Raw genomic sequence first — 27,437 nt, forward strand, 5'->3', positions numbered from 1 at the left:
CCAATAGAGTGGTGGACGAATGGAACAGGCTTGGGAGCCATGTTGTGGGTGCCAATACCATAGATACATTCAAGAAGAGGTTAGATAAAGCCATGGATGGTGAGGTAAGGTGGGGTTGAGTGTACAGGAGCTGCCTTGTATAGGCCAACCGGCCTCTTGCAGACTCCTTATGTTCTTATCCCTACACTGTCCAAACCCCTTATGCAAGAGTTAACCAGTATCTTCACTCTTTCATCCCTCACGCTGGTAAACTCTGGAACAATCTTCCTTCATCTGTATTTCCTCCTGCCTACGACTTGAACTCTTTCAAGAGGAGGGTATCGGGACACCTCTCTTTCCGAAATAGATCTTTCTTTCGGCCACATCTTTTAATTCTTTTTTGGGAGCAGCGAGTAGCGTTTTTTTTTTTTTTTTTTATTATTGTTGTCTTTTTTGTGCCCTTGAGCTGCCTCCTTTGTTAAAAAAACAAAAAAACAAAAACATTAACATTACTTGTGCCTCTTACTAAGACAATACTGCCATAAAAGTGGTGTAAGTCTTACTGTGAAGGAAACTTCAAAACACGACCCAGAGCGAGCGTGTTTTCCTTCCCCCAAGACAAGGTGTCCGCCAAATGGCTGCGTGCCACCAAAGAAGCAACGAACTAAGTAGCTACGTAATATATGTTCAGTATCGTCAGATAAGTATAGTTAGTAAACTCAATAGGTTTAAAATCCATTACGGGTGTATTAAATAACGGAAGATGAAGGTTTATCCGGCATTATAACAGCCGATAATATAGTTTATAAAATAACCTGTGTTAAACATGTATTATAATTATATGTATGTAAATATTCACTGATGTGAATATATGAATATGATGAGTTATGACAGGCATCCCAGCAAACAGGAAACGTTTACTACACAACGTTATGTTTAGGTTGTATCTTCGTCCGTCTAAAAGCTACGTCATCAGCACGTAATAATTACGTTGTGATTTTCTGACCAAACTGTGACGTTTGCGTGACGTTTACACAACGTCGTTTCCAGGTTGCTGCTTGGTCCAATAGAGAAAACAATTTCAAACATATTAGTTGAAAACACATTATGTTGTTATTATAAACCATCGATTCATTGGACTCATAATAATTTATGTACCCATTCAGACACGTACGTAGACAAATTCATTAAATGCATTAACTCACTTGCACATCAAAAGTGGTGTACATGGTTAACAGTATTCAGTGATATATTTTTATCTCACAAATATCAATAAGAGGGGTAGCTTGAGATAAATCTCGTGCCCTTCAAAATTTGAATGTTTAATAATAATTATTCCGCGCGCGGCAACAGCGGCCCCGCCACACTGAAAATTCAAAACACAAAATAGTCAGACGTCGTGGCGTGGCAAGGGGAGTGTGCAGGTCACGGTCACCATCTTGTCCTCGAGGAAACTCAGAATGGGTAGTATTGAATAGAGATCTAGGTCGCCACCACAGAGTTGTAAATGTGTAAAAGAGAGAGAAAGGTATGTACGGACACAGACACAAACTAGAGCAGTGGTTCTTAACCTGGGGGTTGTGACCCCCTGGGGGGTCGTTTGAGGTTTCTCGAGGGGTCACGGAAGGTTTGGGAGAAAGTAATTTATTCCAGACCTACGGAGGGGGATTGTATATGCTTCCCTCCTGCTCTGTGACTTCCAAAGTCCCAAGGCGCTTTGCCTTTGCGTTCCAGCACACAACGAGGGAACGAGGTAAGTTGTTTCGATGAATACTGGATTTTATTCGTATGGTGCAGGGCTGTAAGCTTTTCTGCATGTCATACATTATCTACAACTTCTGTAATAAATTGTAAGTGGAAAAAGCTTTACAATCGGTAATAACCTGCCAATAAGGCAATTAAGTAGCCGAGTAAAAAACATTGTAACTTTAATTTGTACAGTAGCTTTTAATTTTCATTTTGCATTTAGTAAAAACGGGCTATTTTTTTGCATTTACGACTACTATTCTATTATTTTGCATTCATGAATTACTTGGCTATTATTTTGCAGTTTGGAATAATATGCAATTACTATTTTGCATTCATGAATACTAAGCATTTATGAAAACTAGGCTATTATTTCACTTTCAGGGATATTAGGCTACTACTTTGCATTTAGGAATACTGAGCCATTATTTTGCATTTAGGAATACGCTATTATTTTCCATTTAAGAACACTAAGCTATTATTTTGCATTTAGGAATACCCTGTTATTTAACATTTAGGAATACCCTATTATTTAACATTTAGGAATACCCTGTTGTTTAACATTTAGGAATACCCTATTATTTAACATTTAGGAATACCCTATTATTTAGCATTTAGGAATACCCTGTTATTTTGGATTCAAGAATACTAGCTATTAATTTGCATGTAGTAATACTAGGCTATTATTTAACATTTAGGAATACTAGGCTATTATTTAACTTTTAGGAATGGCTATTATTTTTCATTTAGGAATAATAAGCTATTATTTTGCATTTAGGAATAATAAACTATTATTTTGCATTTAGGAATAATGAGCTATTATTTTACATTTAGCAATAATAATAAGCAATTTTGCATTAAAGAATACTAGGCTATTATTTTGCATTTCGGAAACTAGGCTATTATTTTGCAATTAGGGAACTAGGCAATTATTTTGCATTTCGGAAACTTGGCTATTATTTTGCATTTACGAAACTAGGCTATTATTTTGCATTTACGAAACTAGGCTATTATTTTGCATTTATAAAATAATATACTACGCTATTATTTTGTTTATAAGAATACTAGGCTGTTATTTTGCATTTAGGAATACTAAGCTATTATTTTGCGTTTTGCAATACTAAGCAATTGGTTTGCTTTTTTTAAGAAAACTAGGCTATTATTTTGTAATATTTTTTTTTCTTATGAGAAATGATATACCTCTCGTGAACATTTTTTTTTTCTATAATGCGTTTGTAATGGATACTGTGCTAAACTGGCTATCATCTGGCCCAATTTATTAGTTTATGAGTGGAAAAAAGCTTGATGGTCTGTACTGTTTTGGCACTTGTAAGAGATTTGTGGCATTTTTTTGAGGTATTTTATTTGTAACATTTTCAGTAAATCAGGATCTTCATAAAGTTTTGTTTTACCTTACCTTAACGCAAAGTTCACCATTACAAAGTTTAATATAGGTGTCATGGTAATGCCCCGGAGAGTCTCAGGGGGTAATACTATGAAAAAGGTTATGAACCACTGCACTAAAGAGAGAGAGAGAGAGAGAGAGAGAGAGAGAGAGAGAGAGAGAGAGAGAGAGAGAGAGAGAAACCTAGCATTAATATATATTTTTGATTTGTTATTTAGCTAACCAACTAATTTGAATGATTATATAATTGTAATAATTAATTATATGAAATTATATACATAATAATAAGTGATCTGATTAGCATGGATAAATACTAATAAAATTAAATTTTAGGTTTCAATACCCTTAACCTTTTGTTGCAGGTGCCTGCTGTCACGCCATCCACTAAGTAGAAGCAAGAACCCTAGCTGTCCCTTCATTCAATGGATCTCTGTTTAAGGGAATTGGCCTTTATTTTTCTTTCAGTTATTAAGATTCATTACAGAATTTGTGGCTACTGTACACTATGGTCTGTTCCATTTCATCTGTCCACCAACAAAGCGGGAATTTTCGTGGATGTGGCACCTTAAGACTTAAGCTTGTATCAAATATCATAGATCACATCATGCTCGAATGATCAATGTTTTTTTTTTCAAATTCATTGATTGATAGCTCATTTCAAGTATATTAAGAGACATCTGGCTCTGCAAGTGCTTAAATGGGTATCTTAATAATTTACTGCATGTAAATAATGATTAATAATCGAAATAACATGAAATAGTAAATAATAACTGTTGAATATGACGCGCTAGGCTATTTCGTATACTATTAGGCTACCCAATACCCATGCTGTTTACATGCAACATATGAACATTCCTTATGTATAGACACTTGCAGAGTCGGATGTCACTTTATGCACCTGAATGAAATGAAATGTGGGTATCTGAAAGGCTATATATCGTTCCAATATGGTATCAGACTATATACTGTTTGATATACAAATAGTTTTTTCGTGTGTTTATATATCAGATTATCGATGCAAATCGGCACGTTTGTGGCTCATATAAAAATACGATTTTTACTTTTTTGTATACACAAACATTCAAATATATCACTGAAAATATGAAGTTGATCTTTTTTTTCCATGCTGCATGGTTCTTTTTCCTTTCCTGTCAGGTTTGGCTGGAGGGATGGGGGGGTGGGGAGGAGCCTTCGCCTTTGCTGTTCTTCATCTTCCACCTTTGATTAGATAGTTAGTGTAGCTTGTCACAAACAACCTCGTAAGGACCAGCAGGTCTGCTGTTGTTTGTTCTTCCTTTGTGTTTCTTTGTGTTCCCTCCCCTCTATCGACGGTACTCTCATCCCTATTCTGCATAACAGCTGGTTCTTGTTTTCTCCTGAAAGAGATGTCTTCCGTGGGTCATTTGAGGTTGTACCTCACGGCTTCTAGGTGGAGTTTCTGAGATTTTTTTTATACTCAAGGAATATTTCAGCTTTTTGGTCTCTCAGGAAGGGCGTCTGATACTCTCTAGAGTTGGTGGAGAACACCTGGTGACAGGTGCCACTGGCGAGGCCTCGAAAGGGTCGCAGAGTTGGATTAGACGTTTCGGAAAGTGGGAACGAATTGCTAGTTCCTCTCCTCCCTTGCCAGCTCTGCTCTGTGTGACTACGCCGGCCCTGTTCTATGGGACAAAACTTTGAGGACAATAGCTGAAAAGCGCCGGGTTGTGAAAGTCTCTCTCGTGACCGAGGCTCAGGACAAGCGATTGGTCTTTGGGGCGTTTTCAAGACCCTGTGGGAGCGAACTCCCAATGTTGGAGGCATCTAACACAGTAGTATCTAATTTCCATGCACAATTTTTATACAATTCAATTTATGGTCACAATTTAAGCTATTTCGAAAGCGCTTTTAATATTTGCCCAAACTGTTAATTCGCTTAAATTTCTAACAATGCCTTCGAACCTTAAGTGTGACGTCTGTCCCGGACGATTTGCAGCTCAGTTCTTCCAGCTGAGTAAAACTTGCCGCCTCAGCGTTCAAAGATTATATCTTCAGAAGGCTGTGACTGAATGGAAAGTCAAGCATAACGATCTTGAAAAGAAATTCGTAGCCCTTCAGGAATTTGTTTTTAAGTAATGTGGCAGTGACACCACCATCGATGGTGGAGAGGCCCTCCACCGAGACTGTGCCCTCTCCAGACGACCCTCCTGCTTCACGGGAGACCGTGTTACCTGCCTCACAGGTTGACTCCCAGCCTGCCTCACAGGCTAACCCCCAGCCTGCCTCACAGGCTAACCCCCAACCTGCCTCACAGGCTAACCCCCAGTTTGCCTCACAGGCTAACCCCTAGCCTGCCTTACAGGACAACCGCCAGCCTGCCTCACAGGCTGACCCCCAGCATGCGTCACAGGCTAACCCCCAGCCTGCTTCACAGGCTAACGCCCAGCCTGCCTCACAGGACAACTTCCAGCCTGCTCCACTTAACGCTTCTCTTCCTGCATCACAGGATGTCGGGTTCCAACCTGTAAGGAATGGAGCCAAACCGCAGCAGGCAACCAAGGATTTACTGACCCCCACTACCTTCAATAGGTTCCAGGTGCTGGCAGACACCATGGAGTATGAGTTCGAGACTCGCCTAGTTGGGGTCTCCATGGTGCGTGGCCAGCTGGTTGAGTTCTGTGGTCGTTCATCAAACGGCCGCAGAAAACGTTACTGCTATCCAGGGCCCGTACTTATAAAGAAATTTATGTGAGACATAACTGAAACATATCCTAGTATTAACAATGACGAGGCATAACCCCCCTCCTTATGTTTCACCCCCTCAACATAACCAGCTCGACATAAGCGAGTATTATCGCCAACCCCTGAGCTGCACCTATGAAAGGGATACCAACTCAAAATAAAATGTTGGAATTTGGTATAATTTTGATGTTAAAAGCATATTGACGTATTGGAAATATGTATAAAATAAAATAAAGTATTTTCGGGTATTGTTGACGATGCATAGACCAACATCACATGGAATAATGATAAAATTAACGACGTAGCCCCTCAAACATGTAAACAAACGTTCCCGCGAGCTTCAAGCTAGCAGGCAGCAGCCATGGCCGCCAACAGCCAGCCACGACCTCTACAGCCCCTCAGCAGCCATCGAGGTCAGCAGCAGCAGCTACACCAGGAGCAGCAGCAGGAGGGACCACAGCCTCACCCCCAGCCACATCAGCAGCAGCAGCAGCAGGAACAGCCGCCGCCCCAGCTACAGCCTCCTCGGCAGACACGTCACCGCCACGCCAATTGGACGCACTCTGAAACTCTCTCCCTTGTACAGCTCTATAGGGAGAAAGCAGCCATCCTCAAGGGAAATTTTTCCGACAATGGCTGCTCTGCTGAGGCGAAGGCGAAGGCTTGGGGCAGCATTGTCTCTCGCCTAGCGGCACTCCACCCTGGCTTCAGCAGATGCATAAAGCAGTGCCAGAGACGCTGGTAAACTGTTATGCAGGAAGCAAAAGCTAAAATTAGTGCCTACCAAAAGGCCAGGAATGGAACAGGTAAGATTTTTCTTGAAATAAAATGGTATTCATGAAGTGCAAGGAATGGCTAACAAGCAAAGTGACAGTCCTGTAAATTCCAATGCTTATTAAGTGCTTGATGGAAATAACATTTGTAATGTATTGCCTTTTCTTTTCAGTCAAGGGAATTCAATTGACTTAGCCTTGCACTCATGTACCAATATATATATATATATATATATATATATATATATATATATATATATATATATATATATATATATATATATATATATATATATATATATATATATATATTCTTCTAGGTGGTGGCCTTCCGCCTAAACCCCTCGGGGAGTTAGAGGTCATCATCGCTGATGTGCTGGGAGAGGGGAACGTCTCAGTCAGTTCTATTGACAGGACAGTGGTGGACCCTTTTCCACTTGACACTGAAGATGTTCCCGAAAATGGGTGGGTAAATAAAACTTTAGTCATGTATAAATATTTACAGAGCCCTTACATGCCTAAGTGCTGCCCCAGCAAAGTTCTCAGTGACTGCCCCCCCTCCCCTCAATCACCACTTCCCACCTCCACCACGTACCTTTACTGCCTATGACCCTAATTCGGGCAATGTGATTATTGGATACCGGTATACATAATAAAAGATACTTTTGCTGTCTGTGCCGTATAATTAAGTGAAATTTTAAAAATTATTTTTTCATAAATAATAGGAAAAAGCATTCATCAGACTGCAGTGTGGTTGTTATTGTTATTTTCTGAAAAATATTGATTTTAAAATAATTTTGTCAGCCTTGTGGGCGGCAGTTTCAGGCTAGAATTGCCACCCCTGGCTTCACCCCCCCCCCCCCATCTGAGGGCTCTGAATATTTACTAAACGTTATTTGTACAATCATTAGTAAAATTTGTTATTTCCGTTCCTTGATGATCGTCGTATTTGTCTACTTTAGCTTGTTTGTATGATACACTGATTTGTTATAATTTAGGAATTCTGTATCAACTTTTTATTAAGGTTACAAGCAGACAATATGGATTAACCTAAAATGTCTTTAGGTGTCATTTATTTGTACTACATGTATTGCTTTATGAAGTGTGTCTCATATGTCTGACATTACTTCGTCATTACATAAATAAGAATAAACATTCTTAAATCCAAATGTACAAAAATATTACTCTAACATGTACATGACATTTCCAAATGATTTATCAGTTGTGTTAGTTCATTTTACTGAGAAATGCCTTTGTCAGGTAGATTGTAGATTTAAAGTTCTCCAAAATAGGTCTCGCTGTTACTGTTGAAAATAATTTGCTTTCCTTTTAGAAAACTGCAGTACACAAGGAGAAGGTATTGCTCTCCATCTCCTAAAGTCCACAGTTTTCTGCTTAAAGTATTATTATAGAATACTATTACATATTATTATTATTATTATTTACCCAACACTATCATGCTGCTTTATGCAGTCCATATTAGGGCAATCATGGAATCAAACAGTGAGGAACAATGTGTACAGAAATTTATTCAATTGCTATTGAGAGCTGACTTGATAATGTGTTGAGACATCCTTCCTAGTAATAATAAAAATAAAACGGTCTATTAAGTGATTGCAGCTGTAAAGCTGAAATATACACGTTTAAAATACAAATTTTGAAACATATTTGAAAAAATGGGAAATTACAATATGAAAGGGGTATAGGAGGTCAAAAAAGGGTCAGGTCGCCGCTGATGGCAGGGGTGCAGGTAGAGGCGGCTGAACAGAGTTCTCCCAGCAGCATGATGGTCGGGCTGGTGTACCTCGGGGCACCTGGGACGTCGGCTGGATAGTAAGGCCGTGTCGATGTCACACTGACCATTTCTAAACTTCAGTGTCTTCACGGCACCACAAACGCATAGCACACACTGTCTGTCACCATGATTAAGCTTGATGTCACAATAGTTTCTTACGATGTTGGGTTTTTGATGAAAAGGGAGAGGGGGGTGGAGGGGCAGGGGAGAGGCCAACAGGCTGGCCCCGGGCTACTCCATTCGGAGCGCCGTGACCCACGTCTGACCTCGGTCAGGTCTGCTTACTCATGAACAATGCTAGTTGTCCTTAACGACGTAGGCATTACGTACTGAACAGCAGAACACCAAAGAAATGACCTCTGGAACACACACTCCTTTCCTGCAAAAGCTTTTCAACATAAACTGTATTGTTTCCATAAATGGGGATGTAAGTCAAATAACACAAAAAAATTATGAGTGCAGGTACTGATGGATGTATTTTTGCCAGGAGTCTTCAGGTGGATGTCACACCACCTGTCCCTCCCCAACCCAGCACAGACACACCTCAAACCACCACCACACCACCACCAGTAGTTCCTGCCGCTGCAGCTTCCTCCAGTACACCAGTTGGGGCCTGCACCATGTTGGTGGATGAGGAGGAGCTGCAGTTCATCCGCTTGAAGAGGGAACTTGAACTGCAGGCTTCAGAGTTACAAGTAGAAATAAAACAGGCAGAATTAAAAAAAGTTAAACAAGAAACTGAAAATTTTAAAGTACAAAAAACCCTACTCGAACTGCAAGTAAAAAAACTAATGTAACACGCAAATACACTCCACCATGCCGCTACTACTCCACACACTTCACCCTGTCTCTCCTCTCTTGCAAAATCCATCCTGTTTCTACTCTCACACACTCCACCCAGCCTCTTCTCTCCTTCACACACCCCACCATGCCTCTACTCTCCTTCACACACTCCACCCTGCCTCTTCTCTCCTTCACACACTCCACCCTGCCTCTACTCTCCTTCACACACTCCACCCTGTCTCTACTTTCCTTCACACACTCCACCCTGCCTCTACTTTAATTCACACACTCCACCCTGCCTCTACTCTCCTTCACACACCTCACCCTGCCTCTTCTCTCCAACACACTCCACCCTGTCTACCCTGCCGGTACTCTCTTCTACATTAGCTTTCCTGTAATATATTTTTCCTTAGGATATCCATTATGTAGTTTTCCTACATAGTTATTTATTATAAAGGAATTTATTTATTTATTTATTGTTAAAAAGGAAATCATTTATTGCTTAATATTAGAAAAATAATAAAGGCAATCATGAGTATATTGGCTGTTTTAAACCATACATACTGGTGAAAATTTCTTACCAAATACTGTAATAAATTTATTTGAATACTGAGTATAGCTTCTGCATGTATTAGTGATACGAATGTGGATTTGTAATATATATATATATATATATATATATATATATATATATATATATATATATATATATATATATATATATATATATATATATATATATATATATACAAAATCCACACACAATTGTATTACAAACACACATACTTGGAAGTAGGTGTGGAATTAACCTGTTGATGGGTCGGGAAGCCTCACACAGCTGCACGAGGCTGAGGTTGAGGTCTGTCACTGCAACAAAAATTGAAACATTGCAATAGTAAGATTCTTTAAATGAAAATTTAAAATTAAATACTGAGCAGCATGGAAAGATACAGGCAGATACACAAAACATTTAATTTTGATATTTGTAACATACATGAAGTGAAGGTTGACAAACTCAACCCTGTAGAGCAGACCTTCCCGAACTCGTCCAGGTACAGGTGGTAGTGGGACAGGTGGGTCCTCATGGAAAACTGCACCATCACCCTCGTCCTCTCCTTCCTCGGGTACAGGGAGGCGTCTGTCTTTGCAGATGTTGTGCAAAATAGCACACACCTACAGATAGAGTTAATATTAACAAGTAATAAAAATTATTGTTGTGTAGTGGACGATACAGTATTGAGATGTGATCATCACTTGATTGTCTACATACCTGTATTATTCTACACACATATGCAGGAGGGCTGACTCTGATTTCACCATGGAGCACATGAAATCTCCGCTTCCACTGGCCAATCCCCCTCTCCACTGTGCTCCTTGTCCTTTTGTGTGCTCTGAAATTTTTAGTTAATGACAATGTAGTGATACTGTAAAAATTGCTTTTGCAACTGAACTTAAAAAACAACTTTCGGATAATCTTAAGAATAGCGGCGCCTAGCGGGTGCGCATAAAGGGCACGGTATGGTGGTAATTACAACATTACTAGCACATACGACGGGATTTTGACAAGTGGTCAGCCGTGTTTGTCACAAGGGGTGTATTTCTCCACGCGAGCCTCACGATTTTTTCCAAGTCGATGGGCGATGAGACTGGCTTGTAGGAGGCTGGTGGAATCCATATGTTTGTTTGTGTGCGTGCAGGTACTGTGACGTACTGTCACGTACGAATTCTGCAGCTTTTCACACTTGTAGGGTTAGGAGGGGGAGGACAAGGGAAAAACGAATTATACACGAAAAAATGTATATGTAATTTATTACGCGTCTTTCTGCCTTCAGACAAGGCATGACACTCTTGCCCCGATTTATTACATTGAAAATGAAGTTGAAATCTAAGCCATAACATAATCTGCTTGGGTTCTCATTGAAGAGCATTGCCCCAAATTTAGGGATTTTTTTCACGTTTAGGGATATTCGGGTTTCCTCACCTGCAGCTTGGATACCTTAAATTCCTCACCTCCGTCACTTCTGTCTGTGTCATGGCATTGGAAAGTGGTACCGACTGCGATTTTGGCCTCATTTACTTCTGCTTGCGGTACTCCGGGAAAGCAAGAGACTTGCTTGACTTGTGTGTTCGCCACAAACAATATCGAGCGGTTGTGGAGGGAAGCAAAGAGAAAAGTGCCCCTCTTTGGCAGGAGGAAGAAGCACTTTGTGGGGTACCTCGCAAGGTGCATGTTTCTTATGGCCATTAATGACCCTAACAAACGCTTGCATGTCTTCCTTCAAGAGGCAGCTGCACTATATAACCCCTGTAACCGCCCACAGGAGACGCATGCCGCATCTACTTTCTCTTAATTTTGTAAGTATTTCTGAGGCCACTCTATATTTTTTGTTGTTAGGTTGTAAAGTTCGGTTGGGATAATTTAAGAAGGAGGGGGGGTCAAGGGGGAGTCGAGAGGGGGTAGTTAGCTGTTAGGTCGTAAGGTTCGGTTGGGGTAGTTTAAATATATTCGACATGCAGTGTGGCCCATCAAAAAATTATGCGACGCGGGACGGATTGGGAGGGGGGTCACTATGCTTGCCATCCAATGACACGCCCGACACTCGTCAACAGACCGGCTGCGGCGGCTGCCAAGTTATATTGGAATAGATTACAAGAGCATGCGTTAAGGACTTTAATTACTTTCGACAAGGGAATTTTCCCTAATTTGGGGATTTTTCTGGGGAAATTGTGGGGGCCAAATTTTCAGTGATTTGGGCTTCCCCCCCTAAACTCAGCTTCCCCATAGGTTACCAGGCTTGTCTTGGGGGTAGGGGGCTGGGGTGGTGGAGGGAATGGAGCCGCTATTCTTAAGATTTATCAAACTTTCCTTTAAGAAAGTCATGTTTCACACTAAGTTCATTAACCCTACCTATATTACATTTTCCCCCTCATAGACTAGTATGTACTAGCAATACTGAAATTACAAAAAGATCAAGCCTAACTGTAACAACCTAAAATGGCAGTAACCTTTTCTAGACAATGCTTTGTCAAGTTTCAAATTAGCAATGCAACGTCATGGGACAACAATATTGTTTCTGTAAGATTTATAATCCTGCAGTTAAGGGTTGTTATGCTAGATTTTTCTAATGAACATACAAGAGGTTTTAAGGAGAAGTAAAACACAGCCATGATTGGAAAAAGGATGAATGTATAAGAGCACTGTTAGCTAATCATAATATTGTTACCCAACTTAGCTAATTTTCTTACATTAGTGTAGTTTGCATGGCCTAAGCCTGAAATGATAAGCAATGATGAAAGATATTACGGCAATCCTATCACAAAGTGGTCCCCATTGTCTCAGCTCCTCTACGTGCTCTGGGCTATGTTGCCAGTAATGCATTTTCTGCTGGTGTTACCACAACCTCGACTCCCAAGGAGTGCCAGGCTGCGCTAAGTTTGGTTAGGTTATATTAGGTTAGACTAGGCTACGTTATGTTAGTATAGGTTATGTTATGTTAGATTAGGTTAGGTTAGGATGGGTTAGGTTAGGATAGTTTAGATTATGTTAGGTTAAATTAGGTTAGGTTTGATTAGGTTAGGATAGGTAAGGTTAGGTTATTAAGCTTGGTAGAGTTGGAGTGTGAGTGTAACACCATGGTAACACTGCAGCACAGAATGAATAAGACTGGCAACCTATCCCAGCGCGGGTAGAACAGATGAGGCTGCAGGGACCACTTTGCCATAGTAGACATTAATTAAAACAGCAATGTCGGTGTGTGTGTGTGTGTGTGTGTGTGCACAAAAACTTACCTATTATAGGCGGACTGTGGGCCCGGCTGAAGTCGTACATAGGGTGTCAGGAGCCACTTCTTGGAGGGGTAGGCACTGTCTCCCAATAAGTGGCATCCTGCAGGAACCATAACCCTCTCGAACCCTGTGAACAGAGCACTTTCACGCAAAATACGTGCGTCATGGACAGACCCGGGCCAGTTTGCAGTTTAGTGTAAAATTCTCCCGTGTGTGTCACATACGATTTGCACATTTATAGAGTGGTGCCCTTTTCTGTTCACATACTCTGCCTCAAATTCCTTGGGTGCAACAATCCTCACATGTGTTCCGTCTACTGCCCCTACCACACCAGGAAATCCCGCAATTTCCTCAAACTCTCGCCACTTCACCTGAGTTTCTTGCACAGTGAGGGGGAACTTGATGAAGCGTCTCACTATATGAGGCTGTGCAAGGGCGTACACAGTCTCCCGGGTGACCCTGCTGACGGTCTGTTGTGAAAGCCCCAAGTCGTCGCCGCTACACTGCTGCATTTTGCCCGTAGCAAGATACCTCAGTGTTACGAGGACCTTCATCTCAGGGGAGAGGGCTTGGTTCCTGTTTGTAGGAGCAATCAAGGCCTCACGCACCAAATCAGTCACGAAGAGTATCCCTGCACGGTCCAGGCGGTACCTCTTGATCAATTCCGGGTCCGGAAGTTCATCAAGGACGTCTCTTCGTGCCCGACAAGTCCTCAGCTGCCGCGGACGCGCACCCACTACCTCCTCCATCTTGACTGTTATGCCTCGCTTATGTCGACCTAAGGATTGCAATGTTACCTCCACCCCGCGCGTAGCTGGCGAGTCAGTTTATGTTCCGCTTAGTTGAAACCTAAGGGTTATGCTTCCCTTATGTCTCGGTGTCCGCCATTTTCTTGATTTATGCCTCACATAAGCGAAACATACTCTTTATAAGTACGGGCCCAGGTGCCAGACTGGACGACATCACCGCAGCGTGCGATGATGTCACGAGAAATGCCGACCGAAACACCCTCTTTGTCATTCACGCGGGGACGAATGACGTAAAGACAACCCGTTCTGAGGAACTTCTTGAGAAATACCGCCGCATGATCAAGCAGTATAAACGTAAAACGGATGCCAGTAACATCATAATCTCAGGAATCCTCCCGAGGGTCGGTGCCGAATCTAGCTTTTACAGTAAGGCCTTCAGCACAAACAACAGACTTCAGTCCCTTTGCTCACAAGAAAACGTCCAGTTCGCTAACTTGTGGGACAGTTTTTACTACGATTCAGACTTGTTCCTTCCTGATGGCATCCACTTAAACCCTGTTGGAGCAGCCCGTTTCGGGAGGCTGCTCTGTGACCAAGTGGCTCTTCGAAAGTCCAAAAACGCGGAGGCGAGAACACCAGCAGCTGCACCGTAAGGGAGCACTCAACCCGCAAAACCCCCGACCCGAATCACATTAAACCTTGCTATGTAAACGCTCGTAGCCTACGTAACAAATTTGAAGACTTAGAAGTCCTCGCAGCTACAAATCATTACCACATCATCGGAATCACAGAATCTTGGATAGACACTTCAAATAGAGATTTCATTGCGGAATATAGATTACCGGGTCATACCATCTTTAGTCATGAAAGAGTGAACAGACAGGGTGGAGGCGTTATCTTTCCATCCAGTATCCGTGAAAACAGATATTATAACCAACGTAGACACGGTCTTCATTGAAATCAAAAATAAATCTCGTAAAATGGTAATTGGACTTATCTACAGACCGCCAAGGCAGACTCTTGATATCGACCACGCATTAAGTGAATTATTATTAAAAACAAGTAGCAATTGCGAGGCAGTAATTGTTGGGGACTTTAACTTGCCAGTGAAAAGATGGGGTGAACCGTTGAACCGTCATACAGGGCTCGACCTGTACACAAATTTACTAGAAAGTGATTTACATCAACACGTTCAAGAACCGACTCGGAAAAATAATATACTTGACCTTATCTTTTCAACGACAGCTGATTTAGTTAACGAAGTAAATGTTGGTCCAATTTTTAGTTCTAGCGATCACCGAACAATCACATTCAGCATCAATATGAAAGAAAGTAAAGTAACTCCTAGCAAAGAAAAGGTGCCTGATTATCAGAGAGCGAATTTCGTAAAACTCCGATCAATTCTAAATAATTCTGACTGGACTGAAATCTCGGCGGAAACAGATTTTGATAAATCTTCGGGGGCCTTCACCACAATATTGAACAATGCCATAAGCATATGCGTACCCTATCGAAACAGACGTTCAGCTTTTAAGAAGAAACCCAAATGGTGGAATAACGAAATTCAAAATAGCCTATCTCTTAAAAAACGCGTATACAGTAGATACATATCAACTCAGAGTGAGGCTGACAAACTAGAGTTGGACAGAATTCGCCGCGAAACCAAAAAATCAATAAAACGAAGCAAGAAAAATCTTGAAGAATATTTAGCGGAAACGAGTAAATCTAATCCTGAATTTTTTTTTAGCTATGTAAATAATAAAAAGTCACTCACTTGTGGTATCGGACCGCTTGTTAATGATAATGGTAACCACACGAACGATGAAAATGAAATGGCTACAATCCTAAATAACTTTTTCGCATCCGTATTTACCGACGAAGATTGTTTATCACCTCAACCACCGGAGGTGAGAAGGACCGAAAAGATGTTAAGTGGCGTGCTCATCGTAGAAAATGACATTTTACGCACAATTGAAAAAATTAAAGTAAGCAAAGCTCCTGGTCCAGACAAAATTACCACTAGGGTCTTAAAAGAAATCAAACATCAAATTTGTAATCCGCTCTCTATCATATTCAATAAATCTTTAACAGCTGGAACAGTTCCGTCAGATTGGAAAATAACAATTGCGTTCGGTACGTAATGAATGGCAAGCAACTTTCTGCAGTAAGTAAAGAAAAGGATCTTGGAATCACTATATCAAGCGATTTAAAGCCCGGTCAGCATTGTTCAGAGGTAGTTAAAACTGCAAACAAATTGGTTGGCTTCATCGAAGGAGTCTTTAATAATAAATCGTAAAAAGTAGTATGAAAACTGTATAATTCATTGGTTCGACCCCGTCTAGAGTACTGTGTACAGTTTTGGTCTCCCTACTACAGAAAAGACAGAAAAGTTGGAACGGGTTCAACGAAGAGTAACAAAGATGATTCCTAGGTTGAGAAATTTCTCATATGAACGAAAGCTTAAAGAAGTAAATTTATTCAGTCTATCAAAACGAAGAATGCGAGGCGATCTAATAGAAGTGTTTAAAATGTTTAAAGGATTCAGTAATATTAATGCGGAAGATTACTTCACAATTGATCGATCAAATAGAACAAGAAGAAATCACAATTTGAAGATAAGTGGTAAAAGATTCTCGTCGCACGAAGCTAAACACTTCTTCTTCAATCGAGTTGTTAATGTTTGGAACTCTCTTCCTTGTGATGTCGTTGATAGTACAACAGTTACGGCCTTCAAGAATAGATTAGACAAGTATTTTGAATCCAACCAGCAACTAAGATATTACTCATTGTCGTAATAACGTTAAGTTCTTTCGAATACTAGTGTCTTTGTCCACTTTTATCGCCCGGTTAGTGGTAGCAGTAATGGTAGTTCTTTCCTCTTTCCTACATAATTTCCATGCATTTTTTCCATGCTGCATGGTTCTTTTTCCTTTCCTGCCAGCTTTGGCTGGAGGGATGGGGGGGTGGGGAGGAGCCTTCGCCGCCTTTGCTGTCCTTCATCTTCTAGAATTACCGTCCATATGTAGTACGTGTCAACGTGTGGTTTTCAGGTTTTGTAAATTTTCTAAATGCAGATAATAAAAATTTGAATTCATATATGCTTTTTTTATTTGAAATATCAATATAGTATCGTTTTCGGCTATCGGACTTACCGCTAGCTAGTATCGGAATTGTGGATTTGTATCGGGTATCGGTTATCGCCTATATTTGTGTCTCCAGTTAACGAATATCGGTTATCACCGATATGGTTTTCCATTATCAGTTATCGGTTATAGGGAATAAGGTTTTCTGTTATCGTGCCCAGCTATGGGCAGGGGTCACTTAAATGTCACCCATGCATGGTTTGTGCATTAATTGTGGAGATTTAGGTGTAGCCAAGAAGGCTTTGGCTCGGGTAGCTGTACTCATATTTTTTAAACATATGTCTTTCTTTATTATTATTGTTATTTGCTTTAGGTCCTCAATTTATTTTTAGATAACAGCAACATTGATATTTTTTTTTCCTTTTAAGGGCCATTTAATTAGCTTACAATTATGTGTCTTAAATAATTACCGTATGTTCTAGTCCTCTCTAGTAATGTAGTTATTTCTGTGTTTCACAGATGGAGCTTGTTGCGGCATATATTTTCAATCGCGGACTGTGCAGGGAAAGGAGATATTGGGACCCAGTCGACCCAAAACATGTCAGTGATGAACACCTGTTGCAGGTGTATAGATTTTCCCGTCAGGAAATCATCAGGCTCTGCGATGAGCTGCGCCCCCACCTGGAAAGGAGAACCAGGAGGGCACATGCACTCCCAACACACACCCAGGTTCTGGCTGCATTAAGGTTTTTGCGAGTGGCAGCTTTCAAGGTGTTATTGGAAACGGTGTTAGAATGGACCAATCAAGGGCCATTGATAAAGTAACTCAGGTACTTTGTGAAAAGGCCAGTCAAGAGATAAAGATGTCAACCACAGCAATATATATAATAGAATTTTTAAGATAGTTTTCATGCATTTCATAATGATAAAAAATGGATTAATGAATTTTCAACTTCACAGGAGACAGTGCGTATCCTTTGGAGCCATTCCTGATGACCCCAGTTGGTCTGGCACCAGTCTTTGCTTTCTAAACTGCCCTCTTTCGGATTCTATCCCTCACTCTGTTCCTAAGGCTCTTCGTCTCATCAGCTCTCCTCCTCCTACTGATAGTCTTCTACCTCTTAAATTCCGCCGCGATGTTGCTTCTCTTTCTATCTTCTATCGATATTTCCACGCTGACTGCTCTTCTGAACTTGCTAATTGCATGCCTCCCCCCCCTCCCGCGGCCACGCTGCATACGACTTTCTGCTCATGCTCATCCCTACACTGTCCAAGCCCCTTATGCAAGAGTTAACCAGCATCTTCACTCTGTCATCCATCACGCTGGTAAACTCTGGAACAACCTTCCTTCATCTGTATTTCCTCCTGCCTACGACTTGAACTCTTTCAAGAGGAGGGTATCAGGACACCTCTCCTCCCGAAATTGATCTTTCTTTCGGCCACCTCTTTTAATTCTTTTTTGAGAGCAGCGAATAGCGGGCTTTTTATTATTGTTTTCTTTTTTTGTGCCCTTGAGCTGCCTCCTTTGTTGTAAAAAAAAAAGAAAAAAAGCCTGACAACACCTGGGGAGGAACGATACAACAAGTCCTCGCAGGACAAGATGCGTTGTCGAACGGACCTTTGGGATCCTCAAGTCAAGGTGCAGGTGCCTACATAAGTCAGGAGGAAGACTATGAAGATTGCGACTTCTTGTATGCTCCTGTACAACTACTGAGTGGATCGCTGCAGAAGAAGTACCAGTTCAGCCTGTGAGAAACAACAGACAGATTCCTGGTCACGTTGTCAGGCAGGAAATTATTAGAAACTTCTTTTCCCGAGTATAGGTAGGCATATATGTAGACCTTGCAGTTAGTAATAGATTACTTTCAAATGTAAATGTGCACAACTCACAGTCGGAGGCATAATAACAAAACAAGAAATCATAATGGCCACATGTTCGGCATTCTTGATCTTAATTTATATGGCGATTATTATTAATATGTAATTAATATCAGCTTACGCCTGCAGATTGCGTATGGTGTACCGGTGGGAGTGGTCAGCGTGTGTACGTGGTGATCCAGAGGACTTGACTCCCACTGCAAGACGTTGAGAGTTTTCAACCATTGACAAGTGACGGAGGGTTACCAACATGCTGCCTAACAGATCTTCAGTCAACCCTAACTTCAGTGTCTTTGATCAAGAGGGGCACCACCTCCACACTACACATTCTTATCACCTAGTTTGATACCCTACTTGTCCATCTCACATGGCCCATGTATGTCAGGATTCTGCACTCTTGGCTCCATGTCATCCTCTTCAACTTGTTGCTTCGAATAGCATAACCGGCCTCACATACATAGAAGTGTTCAATATACCTAGGCTATAATATTATATTTAAGGACTCTTATACGAGGTATCGCCCAGACAGAGGTGTCGTAGTAAGTCTGTCTGATGGTAGGCTGGCTGACTGCTGTCGGGACCCAAGCCAGCATGCCCTGGGGGTTGTGTGCGGGAGGAGGAAAGAGGGAAAAGGACAAATGGTGTGTGTGTCATTATCAGGGGTAACCACGGTGGAGCGCAAACACTCGGTAGCTGTAGTCAAGGCTTAATTAAGTTGATGAGTGATATTAGACTGAGTGAGCAGGTTTTTTACCACATGTTAGTGGGAACACTTGATAGTGTTGTGCTGGAAGCTTCCCCCAGGGTCTATGGGACTCCGGAAGGCTCCGGGAGGAGCGAGTAGAGCGGCGGGGAGCAAGGCCCCGCCCGCTCCCCGCGGCCAGGCGCCAGGCGGGAAGTGTTGCCAACTCGCACATATTTTTGCTACATGTTCTTGTATAATCTAATATATACTGTAACGTTCTAGACTGTACTGTTCGGCATATATAGGAGAAGAGGGCGAGAGGAGTTAGTCCCAGTCATAGTAAGCTAGTGGTCAGTGAAGAGTCAAGAGTGAATTGTACAACTAAGGAAGAAAATTAAACTACAGAAGCTGTGCAAGGTGTTTACATATCTCCCTCCCACGGAGTCTCCTTACGGCGACACGGAATCCAAGTAACACGTCCGGCATAACAATAGGTTTTCTTCGTGTGTTGGTGCTACTTGTTTCTTGTGTTTACATGTTAGTTTATAATTAGACTAAGTTCTAAGTGATATGAGCGACAATTTAGTCTTGTATGGCTGAATCCTGTCCCTTGACCCTTAGTTCATCATCAGAATCTCTAAACAAATATGTTTACCTTAAGTAATATTGTTAAAGTTACGCTACCCATATTATTTGGCAGATGATAATCCTGTGTGCGATAACGGTGCCTCACTAGACTTGGTAAATGAACTACTAATTTTACTCTCTGGTTTAAGTGATCAACAGTTAATTCTACTTTGAGGTATAATTAACCAACATTATTAAGGAGTGCCCATGCCATGCACGACATTAAGAATATGTTTATGTTGACCAGCAGACTTACTATAGTCAAACCATTTCCAATAGTCTGTTGAAGCAGTGGCTTCTGCAGGTCCTTTCCTCCCTTCTGCTTTGCCACACAGTTCCAGTTACCTATTTCCTCCGTTTCCTGTCCCGTCTTTCACAAACTGGGCACCTGTAATGCACCACTACTTGATTTACATTTCTCAGCCCTGAGCATCTCTTTGTACCACCACTTATCACCCCCTGTGCACAGGGCAGAGTTAGTAGCCATTTCTCTTCCACACCAACTACCTTCCTGTATAGATGATTTCTCAGTAATTACTTATTTGTTGTGCTGTATCAGCTGTTACGTGCTACATCAAGCTGTAATACTCAAACTGCAGGTTAATCCGATAAAAAAAAAGTGAATGACTAAGCCATGTGTTATTATTCCCAAGCTCCATTGGCAATGGCGAGTACACATTATATAACTGAAGCATATTACACATTCATTGAACACAATTAAAACTAACTACCCTAATCAAATTAATTGTAACCTAACCTGATCTGACCTAATTAAACTAAATATAAGGTAGCCTAACATAACCTGGCCTTTATGCCTGCTCCCAAAATGAAATAAATGGAAATAAATATGATATTAATTTGAAAAATATATCTGAGGAACAAAAAGAGGGAAAATGACAAGAATTGAACTATGAAACAAGAAATGTTGGCTTCAAGATGACCTCAACTGACTAAGAATGGCAAGATCTACGCAATGTGACAGGTCAGAATTGAGTCTTGAAAATGATTTCTGATGATTAAGAATGACATGATCTACTGACTGACAACAATTGTCTGCTTTGAAAATGACCTCAGCTGAAATAATATTGCATGCATTTAACCTTTTTACATCCCTCTCCAACACCCTATCCCATTCAGTCACAACTGTTACCATAATCCCCTTTTCTCTCTTATATACATACATCACTCAAGTAGCATGTGCTCAATCATATCGTCACCCCTCTTTCACACATACATGAATGTCATACCTTGCTTCCCCCCATCAGGCACCCATGCTCCCACCTGCCTCTCCCTTGTCCATCGCCCTTGCCAGGCCGGCCCCCAGGACTTGCCTCTCCTGTGCACTGTCAAACCTCTTCCTTAGCTCCCTCATCTCACTCCTCAATGCACGTATTATGCCTTCCTGAGCCTCTAACTTCCTCTCGTACCCACACACATAGCATACGTTGTTCACCTCTAACCCACACCTCTTTGCCGCGCCTGACAACTGCCCCACTTCTAAAATCTTGACCGTCGTTATTTCCAGCACGGTAACCTCCTCTCCGGCCAATACTCACTAGTCTTCCCCATCTTAGCTTGGCTGTACGGACTTGAGGAAATACTGACTCGCGGTAGTTTTCGTCGCTGGCGCCGTTTTTTTGCAATCACCTTCCTTGAACCTGATTGGCTGTCTTTTTTGTTTCAATGATTCACTCACTTGTGAATCATAGGGCTAACCCTTAGCACCCCGCGGCAACCGCGCTGTGCATCACTGCGGAGGACGATCCTAGCGCGGAGCAAACTCACAACATGACCAGTGACTTACAACCGTCACCTGGGCTAAGTTACCACCACCTTTGAGCATCCGGCAACTGTATCAGTGCTATTGTGAAGAAAAAAAAGTGTAAATGCCCTCTTTTTTCCATATTATAAGTAAGCACAGTGATTCGGTCCTGCTTCGACATCACATGAAAGCCTAGGAATAGGAAAGCAGTGTCACCTAGCAGAAAGAGGTGTTTCTTCTGTCCAGCAAAAGGAGTCAGCCAGACCAGGACTTACTGCATTCACTGCGGTAGGCCTGTGTCCAAAGCACTCCAGTGTGCTGTGTGATGAATGCCATGGATTGGAATGATAGGTAACTAACTCAAATTTACAGTATGTTGCTGCATATATTCACATTGATATATCAGTACCGCCAAATCTGTGCACGTAAAATGAGTGTTTTACATTTGTTCCCGGTGACATGTTTCCTGCAACATTGAGGACTCACTGGCTACCAGAGTGAAATTAAGGAACACACGCTATTTTCTTATGATAATAAAAATCATCTCTCGGAATGCTTTTTTTATCTTTACATAAATTCCCAAGTGGTACACTGAGATTTGAGGGCATACAAGACACATGTAAATGCAACCTGTTATAATTCTGATTGGGGGAAGAGAGGGGATGGAGGGGCGGGGGAGCAGGGTGGTAGAACACCCAAGAGAAGTAGGGGAGGGAAGAATGAGAAGACGGGAGTGTATGGAGAGAATTGATAACTCGCCTTTGCATTACCAAACTTCACCCTTATTCCTTTCTCCCGTTTCCGTTATTTCTCTCATCCCTCAAAGGAAGTGGTGACACTGATGTTGTGCCCCCCACCCCACCCCCCCAAAAGGCTGCCGTGGTATTTGACTTGCTTGTTGAGATGAGACATCACAAGGTTGGAAACAGGAAAGTGACAACACCATAAGACCTCAGTTACCCCTCCCAACTGCCAGTTTGGTGTGGTTTGCCTACAGTGCTGTCATCCTGCCCACCCTGCTGCCGGGAAAGGCCTGCTCTGCTTTGGCGACTGCTGTGTTGGAGCCTTGTCACTTAAGTGGAGCACAATGTACACCACCCCCGCCAAGGCTGTGCCCTTGTCCCCCCAGCCACCCCCCTCTCTTGTCCCACCAGCCCAGGGTATGGCACAAGTGTTCAGTCTGTGGCCTGAGCTAACTCCCACTGCTCTGCCTGAATCCCACCATCAGCGTCTGACCTAAGGATGACCTGGGACTAACACCTTGCCACCATCTGGAAGAGGGTGTCCTCCCCCTCCCCGGCACCACCACACTGCACTCAACCCTCCCACCACTATCATTCCAACCTCCCACTGATGTGTTAGATCCCTGAACCCCTACCTACTGTTCTTTACAATGTGTTTATAATGTGTACATTTTTAGCTTAGCGGCTGGTAAGACCAAATACACTATATTATTACTATTAACACACACACACTTGACCAGTAAGCCCAGGCCACAACAACCAGCCCAGCACAGTCACCAAAAAGATCAGACCTTTCACAGGACCCACCAACCACATGAAGCCAGGGGTGGAAAGTGAATAACAGATCATGCCGTCACAGTCACAATTTGTTCCAATAGATGAATATTTTCTGTTCTCTTTGCTACACACAGCCCTGTAACACCACCACAACAAACACTTGCACTCACACACACAGCTGAACTGAATCAGCACAGCACCTCAGGAGAAATGGACCTTCATGTGCCTGACAATGAAACGTTTCACACAAACATCGCACTTGAACCCTTTATGACCAGAGTGTCTGAAGAGGTGACTGTCCAATATACTCTTCAGTTTGAATCTTTTCCCACAAACTTCACACTCATGACTTCTTGCATCAGTATGTGTAACAAGGAGTAATTTAAGGATACCCTTCCGACTGAAACATTTCCCACAAACATCACACTCATGATTTCTTTCACCAGTGTGTGTAAGAGTGTGTAATTTGAGGGTACCCTTCTGAAGGAAACATTTCCCACAAACTTCACACTCATGATTTCTTTCACCAGTGTGTGTAAGAGTGTGTAATTTGAAGGCACCCTTCTGACTGAAACATTTCCCACAAACTTCACACTCATGATTTCTTTCACCAGTGTGTGTAAGAGTGTGTAATTTGAGGGTATCCTTCCGACTGAAACATTTTCCACAAACTTCACACTCATGATTTCTTTCACCAGTTTGTGTAAGAGTGTGTAATTTGAGGTTACCCTTCTGACTGAAACATTTCCCACAAACTTCACACTCATGATTTCTTTCACCAGTGTGTGTAAGAGTATGTAATTTGAAGGTATCCTTCCGACTGAAACATTTCCCACAAACTTCACACTCATGATTTCTTTCAACAGTGTGTGTAAGAGTGTGTAATTTGAGGGTACCCTTCTGAGTGAAACATTTTCCACAAACTTCACACTTATAATTTTTTTCACCAATGTGTGTAAGGGTGTGTAATTTGAGGGTACCCTTCTGACTGAAACATTTTCCACAAACTTCACACTTATAATTTTTTTCACCAGTGTGTGTAAGGGTGTGTAATTTGAGGGTACCATTCTGACTGAAACATTTTCCACAAACTTCACACTCATGATTTCTTTCACCAGTGTGTGTAAGAGTGTGTAATTTGAGGGTATCCTTCCGACTGAAACATTTTCCACAAACTTCACACTCATGATTTCTTTCACCAGTGTGTGTAAGGGTGTGTATCTTGAGGGTACCCTTCTGACTGAAACATTTCCCACAAACTTCACACTCATGATTTCTTGCACTGGTGTGTGTAAGGGTGTGTGTGTTGAGGTGACCCTTCTGATTGAAACATTTCCCACAAACTTCACACTCATGGTTTCTTGCACCAGTGTGTGTAAGGGTGTGATGTTTGGGGTTACTCCTATTACTAAACCTTATGCCACACTCCCGACTTTCATGAGGTCTTACACCAGAGTGGGTGGGTGTATTTGTTGAGGTCATACTTCCCTGCATGTCTTTTCTCACACTCTTGGCTTTGGTCAGTAAACTTGCCCTCATTCTCAGATCTTCTCACACTTCTGAAATTCAAACTTCCCCCTTTGTGGATGAAGAGGCCAGCAGTTGTTGTTGTTGGTGGTTGTGTTGGTGTTGTTTTTTATCACTCCTGAACCTCACACCAGTAGCAGTCTGCTCCTGCTGATCCCAGCCACTCCAGCTGCTGTCCCGCCTTGCAGCCTCCACTGCAACACTACTCTGGATGTGAGGAGTTGGCTGGGCTTGAGGAACCTCAGAGATGCTGGAGAAGGCGGCGAGGTTGCTTCAAAGCCACACTCAGTGACCAACTGAGCAGGCAAGGCGAGGGATGCACCAAGGAGTCCTGAAGTCAGCGGCAGCAGGGACGGAACAAATACTGACCACAGCAACTGTCTCGATGCCTCACTTCAACACTAACACCAGTGGTGGACATTGGGACACAAAGTCATGTGCTGAAAAAAAAAAAAAAGACTGGTAAGGAAACTGAAGTTGGTGGGAGGGATCAGGGCGGTGGTGGGTGCACCGAAGGCAAGGCACAGGCCACTGGGTCAGGCAAATAGTGCGTGTACTGATAATAAACTAATGCAATAATATATTCATTGATAAATATGTCTTTTGAACTAACCTAAATAAATCTGAAGTGATATTCGTAACAATACTAAGTCAGAACTACACGTAAATGGACAATATCCAGCGACGAAAGCTGCAAGCTTGATAGTTTTAAGGCCTGTTAACACATTAATCGCGTTTGGCAACTCAGCGCTCTTGCCTGCTCCGCGGAACTTTCACGGCGCCCACCACGCCAGTGTTAGGGATGGGCAAGTACCGTTAATTTGAGTACCGGTACCGAAAACTCAGGTACCGTTAGTACCGGTACCGGTACTCGAAGGAGTATTTTTTTTATCTCAATGACTTCTGATGAAATTCCCAAATAGATTTCTTGTAAAGAAAACTCTCTCTCTCTCTCTCTGAATGAGGTGAATATTTATTTTTTCGATAAAAAAATAGCATGTATAGTTACTATGGATGTACTCGATCATAGTCTAATAACAATAACAATATTTACTAGCAACCTAAAAAGAAAAGAATCGGACATGAAGAATTATCCAGTAACTCAATAAATAAATCAAATAATAAAATAATGGAAACGGAGTGCTGTGATGGAAACGGAAAGCAGGACAAAATGATGGGAACTTCGCGGTACCAGGTACCGGTACCTGGTACCGCGAAGAATTGATTCCTAGCGGTACCAGGTACCGGTGTCGGGTACCGCGAGGAATCGATTCCTCGCGGTAACCGGTACCGGTACCTGGTACCGTGAAACCTCATGATCACTCGGGTGCCGGGAAGCTTAATAATCACTCGGCACTGCGCATTGCCGCTAGTACCGGTACCGTTTGGATCTTACTGACGCTTGGCGCTCGCCCGCCTCCATGTGGTATGGGTCCAGTGTGGAGATGCTGAGTCACTGCCTCGCTGACCGTCCCCCCAAGTTCCCACTATTTTGTCCTGCTTTCCGTTTCCATCACAGCTCCCGTTTCCATTATTTTATTATTTGATTTATTTATTGGAGTTACTGGATAATTCTTCATGTCCGATTCTTTTTCTTTTTTAGGTTGCTAATAGATATTGTTATTGTTATTACACTATGATCGAATACCCATATCACCGAGATATCCACTCACTGAGTGGTGATCTCTCTCTCTCTCTCTCTCTCTCTCTCTGAATGAAGTGAATATTTATTTTTTCGATAAAAAAATAGCATGTATAGTTATTATGGATGTACTCGATCATAGTCTAATAACAATATTTAGTAGCAACCTAAAAAAAAATCGGACATGAAGAATTATCAATAAATCCAATAAATAAATCCGAGCAATCTGGTACCGGTACCGTACCGTTTAGCTGGTACCATTAGTACCGGTACTGGTACCGGTACCTGCCCACCCCTAGCCAGTGTCCGTTGGACTTTTGCAGAGAGAGGAGTTATGTATCATTATGAGAGGATAGCCTGTAGTATAGTGTAAAAATCCACGGTACAAATATATACCAAATCGCGGACCACTAATATTTTTTCCCTCTGCCGCATATTAGTGCACCTATGTACCAGGCATGGGTTGGCGCATATATGTACCAGTTCGCGAAGCACTGACGATATAATCTTGTTCTGCTATTTGGTGTAGTTTTTATGATTATTATACGAGTTAGTGTCGATACAATATCTTACATTTTGATGAGCTGTACATAAAAAAACTATTAATAATGTTTTTTTCCCCACCTTTTCAACAGAAATGAACCCGACCGTCTTTTAAGGAGGGCAATCGGATACCTCATCTGGTGATTCAGATTTTTTGTCAGTTCAGATGACCCAGATGATGAGCTCTCCGAGGAAAGTGACGAGTTAGAAACAGATGAAGAGCAGGATGGGGAACATTATTTTCTTCTCTGTTATGAGCAAAATTTTAATTTATCAGGAATTTTTTTTTACGTTATTTGCGGAGTGGCATTTCCCTCTACAGTTCTGTAAAATACACTATAATAAATCAAACATTGGGATAATCTAATATTCCAAGTACTAGAAGTAGTGATCTGGAGCATTATTTTTTTCTGTTATGAAAGCAAAATTTTCA

At 41.9% G+C, this 27,437-nt stretch overlaps 1 protein-coding gene and 2 long non-coding RNA genes across 3 annotated transcripts in view; 2 read left to right on the plus strand and 1 right to left on the minus strand.

The window, feature by feature from the left end:
• Positions 1 to 6,246: 6,246 nt before the first annotated feature.
• On the plus strand, positions 6,247 to 9,091 carry LOC126986670 (uncharacterized). Its single transcript, XR_007739865.1, has 3 exons — positions 6,247 to 6,657; positions 6,945 to 7,089; positions 8,907 to 9,091. It is a non-coding gene; the product is annotated as an uncharacterized LOC126986670 (long non-coding RNA).
• An 892-nt stretch (positions 9,092 to 9,983) lies between these two features.
• Positions 9,984 to 13,077, minus strand: LOC126986671 (uncharacterized). The gene is made up of 4 exons (XR_007739866.1): positions 12,992 to 13,077; positions 10,473 to 10,593; positions 10,237 to 10,375; positions 9,984 to 10,069 (listed from the first exon to the last, which is right to left on the minus strand). It is a non-coding gene; the product is annotated as an uncharacterized LOC126986671 (long non-coding RNA).
• A 213-nt stretch (positions 13,078 to 13,290) lies between these two features.
• The window catches only part of LOC126991151 (piggyBac transposable element-derived protein 4-like), a 41,003-nt gene continuing 26,856 nt past the window's right edge, over positions 13,291 to 27,437 (plus strand). Inside the window, exon 1 of the mRNA XM_050849917.1 lies at positions 13,291 to 13,456. Coding sequence (XP_050705874.1) covers positions 13,291 to 13,456 — 166 coding nt within the window. The remainder of the gene's footprint in view (positions 13,457 to 27,437) is intronic.

This window comes from Eriocheir sinensis, chromosome 6 (assembly GCF_024679095.1).
Source record: "Eriocheir sinensis breed Jianghai 21 chromosome 6, ASM2467909v1, whole genome shotgun sequence".
Taxonomy (NCBI): domain Eukaryota; kingdom Metazoa; phylum Arthropoda; class Malacostraca; order Decapoda; family Varunidae; genus Eriocheir; species Eriocheir sinensis.